We start from the raw sequence: 13,826 nt of genomic DNA on the forward strand, positions 1-13,826 counted from the left end.
GTAAAAATACACTTGGATACTTAAGATGAGTACCAGATTCAGCTACAAAAAATGTGACCTGTTAAACAAATATAAAAAAGAGATAAATACTGGAGAGTGGCATCCAATATTTGTTTGTACCAATTATGTTTCAAACGTATTTTTTTTCTTTCTTGATTGGTTAGTTATTATATGTGTTATTTATGAATGTTATTTCATTGTTTATAGAGACAACACTATTGTATTACAATTGTTATTACCCTGTGCAAAGCTTAAATTGAAAGTCAATCCTAGCATTTTACAAACGCTAGGATTGACTATTGATACAAATAAAGGGGACTTTCATTCAAGAGGTGACGTTTTAACCTTTTAGCCAATAGCCGTGTGGTAAATCTGGCTTGGCGCCCATGGGAGCTGGATTTACTGCATGGCTATTGGCTAAGAGGTGCTGTACCAGATAAAAACGGTGATCAATTGAATCAAATAAAGGAGCTTTCTACATGAAGTATCTTATACTTCATGAATGAAAATCCCCTTTATTTGTTTCAATAGTCAATCCTAGCGTTTATAAAACGATAGGATTGACTTTCCCTTTAAGGTTGAGTTAATATATTATATCTTTATATATTTTATACAAATAGAAAGTACACTGGAATTAATTATTATAGAAAATACAACCTGTTTGTCATTTACAGTTTACTGTTATAAAATGGAAGAGTGTGAAATTGCAAGATTGCTTTGTGTGTCTAATTAGACTGTAGTGGAATAACAGTTATAAATGATCATGTAAAACATTTAATAATGGTGATTTTGGTAATATATTGGTTTTGGCTTTTTAACATTGGAGAGATATTTATGTGGTATTTTGGGAAAAAGGATGTTAAATAAAACAGATGCTGCATATCTGTGATACAGGTTACTATATGCAAGAACTTGTACATTACAGAGTGAGAATTCAATAATGGTGGTGCCTTACTTTTAAAGACCAAAGATAGCCATTAAAGGGTTGATACTTCGAGATTCATTAAAGGGACAGTTCACCCAAAAATGTTCTCCAAAATGGTTCAGAATGATCCATTTTACCTTCTAGAGTGTATTTAATAGTTTACACCGATACTGAAAGTTTCTATACTGGAGTCTAGGCTGTTGATAAGCCTATGTAAACACAGCCAGCAGAAGAAATTACACTCCCAGTGGAGTGCAGGATAGTTAAGTAATAAAATTAAAAATGTCCATTGTTCTCAGGAAACAAGTGTGTGTACACAAAGTGATAACATAATGGGATATGATACTACCTGAAACCTGAAGCTACTTCATATACACATAAAAAGCAAAAAATGCAAATTCTCATACATTTTATATTCTGCACCTGGTACAACAAGTCACTGAAAATATATTAATAGAAAAACTATTTTACAGTGTACTGTCTCTTTAAGGTGCAATCAATGTTATAGTGGTTATATAGAAGCACTGAATAATGCCACAAAAATAACGATGCAGCAACTATCTGGGGACTAAACACAAATAATACACATAACTGGAAATACCACATGGTCTATAAAGTTTATAGAACTGATAATTTCCTTTTAAATACTTTACTCTCTTTTTTCTTAAAAAGGAACTGGAAAACAGATTTTGCTTGAAGATTTCTGTTCCATTTACATAACAGAAGACAATCACTATTTCAGTGACAATAACAGTGTGCCTTTTTTTTTTATCGAAGACATTGCTGATTGCTTTTGCTTTGCTTATCTGCTGTTTACATTCAAAAATATTTGTGGACCATATCACTTATCAGCTGACTAATTTTGGATCAAGCGGAAATTCATTGTTTATGTTTATTATTGTAATTGAAATAGCTGACGTTGCTCATTGAAACCACCACCTATAATTAAAATTTCAGCACCTATGTATTGACATTTGTGCATGGAGATAATACTAGATAAGATAAGGAGGTCTGCTCTTCCTGCAGGCTTCCCTCATTTGAATGGGCATGTTCCTGAGAACAAATAGTTGTGGTTACAATGAGCAGAACCAGCCATTTTAAATACACAAAACAAATTAAATTAAATGAGTGATTTTATATACATCTGCAGCTAGTATAATTGGAAACACATTAAGGTGAAATCATTTCACCTTAATGATTAGCCATAGAAAAATATGTAGGTGTGAAAGTGTGAAATTCTGGTGTCCATAAAACAGTGGGCTATGATAGATTTCCTTCTCTGCTGAGGTCAATCAGGAACAGGGTCAGCTAGGTCTGAAGTCTGCACTTTCACTTCTAACAGAAAATGGAAAGCCCATCTTTTTCAGGGATAAATTAAAGGAAAAGGGAACAAATTAATGCATTTTAGTATATTGCAATTTAGTTTTTTTTATTGCAAATAATTAAACATTTTATTGTACAATCTCAACAAGTTTAATTCCCCTTTAAGTCACTTTGCAAGTGGGACATTTTGATCAGTGTACATTAGTCACATGGAACCTTCTGTCACAGTAGCCCACATAAATTTGAAAATAAATGTAACAATATCAGACCTTTACAACATGATTTCTGATTTTGAAAACAAATTATTAATTACTTCTGATATTTTGGTGTTAGATTATTTAATTATATACATATAAAATAGCAAAATAAACTTGTGTTAAGCCCCCTTTTTAAATTGCCCTCCCCCCAAGTCACATGGCTCAGGAAAGAAATATATGGATAAAGCATAGAATTATACCCATAAGTTACTCCAGCTTTATATTTCCTTACCTTTACAAATTTTGCAACAGCTGTTCTTCAGTGAGATTTGGTTTGACTGTGGACAGTTTAGAGGTAAGCATTCAGGAGACTGGATACGTTGCATTTTATTAGCCTGTAAAATAGTACACAAAATATAATACATGAATATAATTAAAACAGTTGTGAATAGCCTGGAAAGCTAAACTTTCAATTAGTCTCTTAAAATATTACATTGACTTAACACATGTGCTATGGTTTAAGCATTTACGCCTAGACTACAAGTTGAGCGGAATTGATAGTGCAGGGTGTGTTATCTTGTGCTTGTCCTTGTGCAAAGAATAAAGTACAAGTGGGTGCTTAAAATTTTTAAAAGAAGCAAACTTTTTTTAAGCTTGATGAAGGGGTGAGATCCCCAAAACGTCACTTATTTGTTTTGTGCCAAATAAAGCACTTGGAAAATCTAGAGTGTGCCAGCAGCTTATTGGACTATATATTTAAAAAAAAAAAAATCAGATATAAATTGGAATATAAAAAATTCAAAACTAACTTTGGGTTTAGCACTGTAGGCCTTACATGGCGTCGGGTTAGCATGCGAGCATTGTGTTGGATGGGGTTTTTATTAAAGTGCACTCCTCCATCGAAGTCTATGGGGAGAAGTCAACGTGATCACAATTGGAGTTAGCACACATCGGGTTTTGCTCGTGTGCAAACAATTTACTTTCAACTTGTAATATGAGTGCTAACCCGCTCACATTAAAAGTTTACTTTGAACAGTGTTTGTGCGTGAGCGAATAACTTTTTTAGTGCACCACTTGTAATCTGACGCCATTAGCATGGTTTTTAAGAAACCAAACATGTCATTTTTATCTAAGTAGTTTCTATGTGGAACAAAGTAGGAAAATCAATAACTGCAAGTTATAAATTACTTAAACCAAACCTTTCTACACTCTTTCTATAGCAGTTCACAGTATGCAATAAGTATATCTTATCATTACACGTGTAACTGCAATATAAAAGTGATTTTTACTAAACACAACCCCACCAACATGTGTGCTAAAGAACTCACTGCACCAGCGGCCCCAAATATAAGACAAGATCATTTTAGATTTATTTAAAGGACTACAGGGCTTTTTTTGTGCTATAAACTGTATCCATGGTTATAATACTTAATATCAAAAGGGTAGCAGTCATTTTTTTGTATTGTCAATATTCTTCACAATGGGGCTTGCTCTATGTGCCAAAAGGTGGACGGTTACAAGATAGAAGTGGTTCCATAAATTATAATGAAGACTTAGCAAGTGACTTGCAACTAACAGATGTGACGAGGGTGGTGCAGATCTGTGTGAATGCCACAATTTTTGAGTTGTAATGTTGATGCAAGTTTTTCAGCTAGATATTAGTTTCATTAACAGGTTTTATTGACTCTAGATCGTTGTCATAATGCAAGAGAGAAAAGTTGTATAGGGCAACTGTAACGTTAACAGATAAGATAAACACTTATCTTCCTTGTAACAGCATATGGACTTTTAGCTTAAAGGGACACTGTACCCAAAAATTTTCTTTCGTGATTCAGATTGAGCATGAAATTTTAAGCAACTTTCTAATTTACTCCTATTATCAAATTTTCTTCATTCTCTTGGTATCTTTATTTGAAATGCAAGAATGTAAGTTTAGATGCCGGCCCATTTTTGGTGAACAACCTGGGTTGTCCTTGCTGATTGGTGGATAAATCCATCCACCAATAAAAAAGTGCTGTCCAGAGTACTGAAACAAAAAAAAAGCTTAGATGCCTTCTTTTTCAAATAATGATAGCAAGAGAACCAAAAAAAATTGATAATAGGAGTAAATTAGAAAGTTGCTTAAATTTGCATGCTCTTACTGAATTATAAAAGAAAAAATTTGGGTACAGTGTCCCTTTAAGAAATACCCTTGAAGAATTATACTTTATAAAGGGCTTGATTTATCAAGCCTTTTCCCTGCCCTACAACTGCAACTTTATACAAGAAAACCTGCAGTCAGTATTTATCAAGCAACAGTCATCAGACCACTGCTTCCTACCCTCTACTCCCCCTCTTATGTACTCCCCTGTCCGCCCTTGCTTGATAAATAGAGCCCAAAGAGGTGGTACAGTGGACTGGACATACTAAAATATGCCATCAATGATCTACCCAGGCCAATTGCTTAGCTGTCAGCTCTTATTATTATTATTAGATTATTAATATCAAAGCAGCAATGGAAATTTACACCATCTTAGCTTATATCCAGCAATTTTTTCTCAGTTACTATTATTAGCAAATAGCATATGTGAGAACTGATCACCACATAACATGTGTGGTGTTATTAGTAGACATGTGCAGCACTGAATAAAAAGTTTTTTTAGAATATTTGTGTGCTTCGCTATTTGGTATTTGTTTCCTTTAAAATGGAATACATATTGAATATTGGTCAACATTTAAATTTGTTTTCATTAAAACTAATGTAACTGTTACTTTGTTACAGGTGGCACAGTGTCACTTGTAGCTTAAAATACTAAGAATATATACTAATGAATTTCATTAGTATATATTTTTATTCTTTAAATTAATTAGTGCATTAATTCATATTCATTTTGTTAAAACATAATATATATCCATATATTCGTCTTGAATGTGCATTAGTGACAAACCGAATGAACATCTCTATTTATTAGTGCCTTGATTAATAACCAGGCATGGACTCCTTGCCCAATGTGCTTAGAGTAATAAGGCTGCATCTCACTGATGAGGCCCAATGAAGGCTGAAATGATTGCCTGGGGTTGCCATGTTTCTTTTTCAGAGAGGGATTGCCTGTATTTCCGGGATGGACAGACCGTGTTAGGCAGGATCAGACCGATATACTTCCGGAAAGTTCTTCTCTGCTAAAAGCATTATTGGGCTAAAAGAAGATTCCACAAATTTCCATAGAACAAGCTAACAAGTTTCTGAGCTGGTGTTTGTTCCTGAGAGAGTGCTTCTCTTTTATGTATATAATTACTCTCCCTAAGGGAAAAAACAGAAGCCAGACATAAACTCCTTGCCCAATGTGCTTAGAGGAACATGGCTGCACTTCCTTGACGAGGCCCAATGAAGGCTGAACGATCATCTGGGTTGGCCATGTTCCTTGCTCAGACAGGGATTGCCTGGTATTTTGGACTAAACTCACCTTTGTAGGTGGTATCAGATGTATATACTTCAGAAAAGTTCTTCTCTGTGAAAAGCATTATTGGACTAAAAGAAGCTGCTCCCAGGTGATGAATCGCCATAGAACAAGCTAACACGTTATTGAGCTGTTGTTTATTCCTGAGAGAGCACTTCTCTTTCTGTATTTATCTAGATTAATAACAGTGCAGGATTAATAATGTACCATCAAAAGAATATTACCAGCTTGCAATTTTTTTTCCAAAGTTGAGCCTTTTCTCAAAATGAGCCTCAGGTTTTTTTTATTGGAAGAAGACATAAGCTATTCACATTCCAAACATCCTACTAATGTTTATGGATTGTTATACATAGACGACAGTCTACAAATATAGTTAAGAGACATCTCACTGGATATTGAAAGATTTACAAAAATTTGTACAAATCATGAATGTGATAAATCAGTCTGAGATTTATTCCAAAAAGTAGATCTTCAAAAAATGTTTTATTTAGATTAGCTATTTAAACAATATTTCCCCATTCCCTTCCCCCTCCTCCTCTTCCACCATGTCTTCTTGATAATATTCTGATTCTCATGCCAAGTCCGCCTTGTGAACTATACTAGACATATCTATGATCGAGGTAAGCCCACTTTCCTTTCAAAGAGGCTTCCAACATTGGGGTTGATTTCAATCCTTCCAATGCTATTTATCAGCATTTTCTTCAGCTACTGATCCATGTTGTTCAAGTTCTGAGTTATCACAACCCAAAAAATAACAGCATTTCCATAATAGAAAAACTTATAATGAGATCTTACCAGGTAGCATGAAAATCACACATGCAATGCATGGAAAGCAATGACTTCAGCGATCTTAATCCTCCCCGATTGCACTTTATTTCAATGGACACATCGAATTTAATACACAAAGGGTGATGATAAAGTGAAAAAATTGGAAAATGCACACAGTAATGGACTTCATTATAGGAAAAATCAAGATCACATTTTGTGTGTTTTAATCTCAACTGTGTTTGATTCAGAAACATTGTGGTTACTGTGATAACGAAAAAAAATAATGTCAATTTATGGGGTTTTTTTCTCCAAAATCAGAAAAAAACACAAAAACCCCCAGAAAGATTGCAATTGAAAGACGAAGTTTGAAAGAATACAGACAATATTTGATTTCCAACCTCTAGGGACAATGTTTTTATATATTATTTCCATTTATTTCAAAAAAAGTTCTTATCTACAGGTCATGTCTGCCCTAATGTCATTTTGCTCTATGAGCAGTTGTTCCAAAATATCATATTTCACATTTCCTATCAATGGTATCCAAGTCATGAGCCACCGCTTAAGAATACAGAAAATAATATATCTTCTATCCACACACTGATGGGTCACATATGCTTTGCAAATTCTACCCATATACCAATCCAATTTATTTACAGGGACCTGAAGTTCAACATGTATAATTATGTGCATAAAAGAAGAACTTTATAGTGTATTTTATAAATCTGAAAAATATGTTTTTTTCAATGCCCTTTGACAGACTGAATTGGATCCTGCAAGATTCTGAACTCTAACCCTTCAATATTATATGCAGTAATTGCTTGACTAGAGCTTGTTAACACTTGTTCTTGACCATAGCAAATTGTGACCTAGATTACAAGTGGAGCTCCAAAATATTAGTGCTATTTATCACTAACATTGCGCAAGTTAAATCAATAGCGCTCCTATCCTTGTGCTTGTATTAAGTGAAAGTGAATGAAAGACTCAGGTGCACTAATATACAATGGTCAGATAGCACTAACTCCCTTTCCCCATAGACTTCTATGGGGCAAGCTACAAAAGCCGGTTCTGGCTTTCGCTCCCATGCTCTTGGCCAACTGCAAAATGTCATATATACACACACACACACACACATATATATATATATATATATATATATATATATATATATATATATATATATATATATATAAAATTATCAGTTATTTGTAGAGTAGCAACAGATTTTGCAGAGCTAAAACCATGGGTCTAATATACAAGGTAACGATTATTGGAGACAGAGGGATAGAGAGTCGTAACAAGAGTTGCACTGTTGTAAATCAGCTAATGAAGGCTTGTAGGCTTAGATGCTAAGGGGTTTCAAGTTGATAACTAAAGGAGGAGAGGAACTAAGATAAGAAAATGTTAGTGTATATCATATGCATCCCTGAACAGCAGAGTCTATAAGGAGTGCTTGAAAGTTTGCAAACTAGGGGAGAGTCTTGTAGAGTGAGGCAGTGAGTTCCACAAAATAGGGGCCAGTCTGGAGAAGTCTTGTAGACAGGAATGTGAGGAGGTAACAAGAGATATACGGAGGGAAGGAGGTCATGAGCAGAGCGAAGGTGATGGGAGGGAGAGTGTATGGAAACTAGGTCAGAGATATAAGGTGGAGCAGTGTTATTGAGAGCTTTGAAAGTTAGAGTAAAGATTTTGTGTTTCATTCTGGAGGTTAGAGGAAGCCTGTGATGGGACTGGCAGAGAGGTGCAGCAGATGAGGAGCGACGTGTAAGTAAGATCGGCCTGGTAGAAGAATTTATTATGGATTGTATGGGAGATGGACAGCAGCTAGCAAGGCTGTAGAGGATGGAGTTGCAATAGCCAAATAGCCAAGACGGGAAATGAGAGAGTGGATTAAAGCCTTATTATACACACACACACATATATATATATATATATATATATATATATTAAATTTAAATATATATATATATATATATATATATATATACATACACATACAAACACATTTTGTTATACTTTGTTTAGCAAAGCCGTGATATCCACTGAAAGTATAGGGCACGCTAAAGGGTGTTAACCTTGCTAAACATTCTCTGATTACTCAGTTTTACTATGAAGCAAAGCAACTAAAAAAGATAGATAATCCCTTTAATTATTCATTCCGTAGCTTTGCCTAACGAACACTGTTATTTTAATATACTTTTTACCTCTGTGATTACCTTGTATCTAAGCCTCTACAGACGGTCTACTTATCTCAGGGCTTTTTACAAACTTGCATTTCAGCCAACTAGTTGCTAACTCCAGCATAACTCCAGAGGAGTGAGCACAATGTTATCTATATGGCACATGTGAACTAGCACTGTGAAGCTGTTAAAAGCAAATTAAATTGAATAAGAAAAGAGGTGGAATTCAAGGGCTTAGAAATCAGTCTATGAGCCTACATAGGTTTAGCCGTCAACAAAGAATTCCAAAAGAACAAAGCAAATTTGATTACAAAAGTAAATTGAAAAGTTGTTTAAAATTGCATGTCCTATCTGAATCATGAAGGTTTAATTTTGACTTTACTATCCCTTTAATGTAACCAAAACTTTGCTCGCCCTGTCCTTTTAATAGATTGTGAAGGGAGCGATATTAGCTAGCTCATTAGGTTTGTATTGGAAGTATTGCGTTCAAGCACAATCAAAAATATTGTGGTAATAATTTAGCGCATTTTAAGGCTTGAAGTAAACCATTGTTGTTAATTATATAGCACTGAATTACATGAAGAACCCCACTATTTGCATCTGCATAGTGCACCCTTAGCTTATCACTCGAGCGTAATCCTGCATGAATTGAAAGACATGCATCCCCATAGAAGTATTTTATGTGAGGGATTTACTAAACCTGCACGTCCCTACATGTTAGCAGCCTAGACTATTGCTTCAGTGATGAAATATAACTTTAGACTTGTAATATGAGAACAAAATAGAAGAGGTATTTTTGTGCTCCACTTGTAATATAGGCCCTTTATGGTAAATCATTTTAATGACCCTTTAATTTCTTATTTTTAAAATAAGACTTTAACCCTTTGAGTGCTAAGCACTTTCCCACGAGGGTGCTAATATTTTCTAAGGTTTTTTTAATTTTTGACAAAACATTTTTTAACTTTTTTTTTTTTTTTTTTTACAGACTTCTAAGACTTACACTGTTGGAAAGGTTAGGCGATTCTCTTTCCAACAGTGGGTCTTGGGGGTCTGTAGCTGCTTAGATGACTGAGATACAGGCTTCTAAGCAGCATGCCCCCATCCTATACTTAACATTGTATAAATAAAGTTGCGCGGTGGCATCATCACGTTATTGCGCGTGACGTCACCACGCATCATGTGAAGCTCCGGCGATGCCTGTCATTCTACAGGCAATGATCGCCGGGGTAGGAGCGGTTAGGAGCCCCCAGATCTCCCTCAAGGTGGGAGAGTGCTCATGACGGCTCTGAGCCGTCATTAGCACCAAAGTAAGAAACTCTATGAAGGCTCAGAGCCGTCATTAGCACTCAAAGGGTTAAAAGGGATACGAAGACCAAACATTTTCTTTTGTGATTTAGCCAGAGCATACAATTTAAAAAAAAAGTTCCCAATGTTATCAAATTTACTTTGTTCCCATGGTATTCGTTGTTGAAGAGATACCTAGGTAGGCATCTGGAGCACTAAATGGCAGGAAATAGTGCAAGCAAAAACCCTCTTTTTTTTTTTAATTTGTTATACGAGAGCTACCCGACCTGCTAAAAAAAAACTAAATAGAGCTTCACTCGTAATCTAGCCCTTAGTAATATAACAGTTATACTGTTAAAAAATAAATGAATGAGGAGTTTAAATGCTACTTCTTGGCTTTATTGGTTATTGTGGTTCTTTAGTCTGGGATATCTGTGGTATCAAGTATAAATTTGAGGACTAAAAAAAAGTAAAATATAAAATCCCATAAATGAGTATGCAAATTAATATGTGTGTTTATCCGAAAAGAAAATGTGAATGCCAGTTGGGATTTTTCATTGCCGTTAGATAAACTAAATAAAAAGGCTTTATCTGCTTAGAATTGAATGTACTTTAAAATAAATTACTCCTCCATCTGTATTTTTCTGCCTTAGTGGGTTTAAATCCTGGAACAAATTTTATTGCAACCATTTACAGTGTGAGTTTTTTTGTTTGACATAATGTTTCCAGAACTATTTAAACATGAACATTATAGGAAAATGATTGAACTGTTTCTACATACTGTTCAAGTGAATAAAAAAAAAACGCTTTTGTTTAGAGAACATAAATGCTTTTGCCTGATCCTATTTCAGAATATTTCCTTCTAAAGACTGAACATGAAACAACAGCACAGAATGTGTGCACAAGCATTGTAACAGCAATTATTGCATAGGGATTTGCGTGGAAAAGCATAAAAAAATAAAATACACACTAATATATATTCTGGAAGAGGTCTGAAAATATAAACCAGTAAAGACGTGTTGAACAAAATTGACTGAAATAAATTCTATTCATGAAATATACTTAAAGGGACACTAAATTCAAAATTAAACGTTAATAACAGACGGCCAGATTACGAGTTTTGCGTTATGAGTGACTCGGTAATAACTTGCAAGTTATTGTCACCGCTCACCTTTAATAGCGCTGCTATTACAGGTTTGCAAAACCCGTGGTTTGCGGGTGACATGGCTGCGTTGAGCTCCATACCGCACACAAATACCAGCGCTGCTTTGAGCTGCTTTGACGTGCTTGTGCACGATTTCCCCATAGACATCAATGGGGAGAGCCAGCTAAATAAAAGCCTAACACCTGCAATGACGGAGCGTAAAGCTCCGTAATGCAGCCCCATTGATGTCTATAGGGAAAGAAAATGTATGTTTACACCTAACACCCTAACATAAACCCCGAGTCTAAACACCCCTAATCTGCTGCCCCTGACTTCGCTGCCACCTACCTACACTTATTAACCCCTAATCTGCCGCCTCCAATGTCGCCGCCACCTACCTACACTTATTAACCCCTAATCTGCCGCCCCCCAATGTCGCCGCCACCTACCTACACTTATTAACCCCTAATCTGCCGCCCCTGACATCCCTGCCACCTACACTTATTATCCCCTTATCTGCCGCCCCCAATGTTGCTGCCAACTACCTACACTTATTAACCCCTAATCTGCCACCCTCAATGTCGCTGCCACCTACCTACACTTATTAACCTCTAATCTGCCACCCCCAATGTCACCGCCACCTATATAAATGTATTAACCCCTAATCTGCTGCCCCCAATGTCGCCATTGCCACTATACTATAGTTATTAACCCCTAAACCTCTGGCCTCCCACATCACTAACACTAAATAAATATATTAACCCCTAAACCGAACCCTAAGTCTAACCCTAACCCTAACACCCCTAACTTATTATATATAATATAATTAAAATAAATCTAAATAAAACTTACTATTATTACCTAAATAATACCTATTTAAGACAAAATACTTACCTGTAAAATAAACCCTAAGATAGCTACAATATAACTAATAGTTATATTGTAGCTATCTTAGGTTTTATTTTTATTTCACAGCTAAGTTTGTATTTATTTTAACTAGGTAGACTAGTTAGTAAATAGTTATTAACTATTTACTAGCTACCTAAAATAAATAGGATTGAGCTTGCATTCTATTGGCTGATTGGAACAGCCAATAGATTGCAAGCTCAATCCCATTGGCTGATTGGGTCAGCCAATAGGATTGAAGCTCAATCCTATTTGCTGATTGCATCAGCCAGTAGGATTTTCTACCCTTTAATGCCGATTGGCTGATAGAATTCCATCAGCCAATCAGAATTCAAAGGACGCCATCTTGGATGACGTCCCTTAAAGGGAACCTTCAGTGTACGTCTGGGACCGTATAAAGAGGATGCTCCGTGCCGGATGTCTTGAAGATGGAGCTGCTCCGCATCGGAAGGATAAAGATAGAAGATGCTGTCTGGATGAAGACTTCTGCCTGTCTGGAGGACGACTTCTTGCCACTTGGATGAAGACTTCTCCCGGCTTCGTTGAGGACTTCTTGCCGCTTGGATGAAGACTTCTCCTGGCTGGATGAGGATGGATGTCAGGTCTTCCAAAGCTATAAGTGGATCTTCGAGGGTTAGTGTTAGGTTTTTTAAGGGTTTATTGGGTGGGTTTTATTTTTAGCTTAAGGTTTGGGTAATGTAAAAGAGCTAAATGCCCTTTTAAGGACAATGCCCATCCAAATGCCCTTTTCAGGGCAATGGTTAGCTTAGGTTTATTTAGATAGGTTTTTATTTGGGGGGTTTGGTTGTGTGGGTGGTGGGTTTTACTGTTAGGGGGTTGTTTGTATTTTTTTTACAGGTAAAAGAGCTGATTTCTTTGGGGCAATGCCCCGCAAAAGGCCCTTTTAAGGGCTATTGGCAGTTTAGTGTAGGCTAGGGGTTTTATTATTTTGGGGGGCTTTTCTATTTCGATAGGGCTATTAGATTAGGAGCAATTCGTTATTTTATTTTTTGATAATTTCTTTTTTTATTTTGTGTAATTTAGATAAATGTATTTTTTTAATTTAATTTATTTAATTTTATTGTAATGTTAGGTGTTAGTGTAACTCAGGTTAGGTTTTATTTTACAGGTAAATTTGTATTTATTTTAACTAGGTAGCTAGTAAATAGTTAATAACTATTTACTAACTAGTCTACCTAGTTAAAATAAATACAAACTTACCTGTGAAATAAAAATAAAACCTAAGCTAGATACAATATAACTATTAGTTATATTGTAGCTAGCTTAGGTTTTATTTTACGGGTATTTAGTTTTAAATAGGAATAATTTAGGTATAAATTGTAATTTCTATTTGGAATTATTGTAATTAGGTTAAAGTTAGTGGGTGTTAGGGTTACATTAGGGTTAGACTTAGAGTTAGGTTTAGGGGTTAATAACTTTAGTATAGTGGTGGCGACATTGGGGGCAGCAGATTAGGGGTTAATAAGTGTAGTTAGGTGGCGGCGACATTGGGGGCAGCAGATTAGAGATTAATAATATTTAACTAGTGTTTGCGATGCGGGAGTGCGGCTGTTTAGGGGTTAATATGTTTATTATAGTGGCGGCGATGTCTGGAGCGGCAGATCAGGGGTTAATAATTTTATTTTAGTATTTGCTATGCGGGAG

General features: G+C 35.5%; 1 protein-coding gene across 1 annotated transcript in view; it reads right to left on the reverse strand.

Annotated features, from left to right (window-relative positions):
• The window catches only part of NELL2 (neural EGFL like 2), a 556,616-nt gene that overhangs the window by 249,933 nt on the left and 292,857 nt on the right, over positions 1–13,826 (reverse strand). Inside the window, exon 11 of the mRNA XM_053719205.1 lies at positions 2,738–2,840. Within this exon, the coding sequence (XP_053575180.1) occupies positions 2,738–2,840 (103 nt within the window). The remainder of the gene's footprint in view (positions 1–2,737; positions 2,841–13,826) is intronic.

This window comes from Bombina bombina, chromosome 6 (genome assembly GCF_027579735.1).
Source record: "Bombina bombina isolate aBomBom1 chromosome 6, aBomBom1.pri, whole genome shotgun sequence".
Taxonomy (NCBI): domain Eukaryota; kingdom Metazoa; phylum Chordata; class Amphibia; order Anura; family Bombinatoridae; genus Bombina; species Bombina bombina.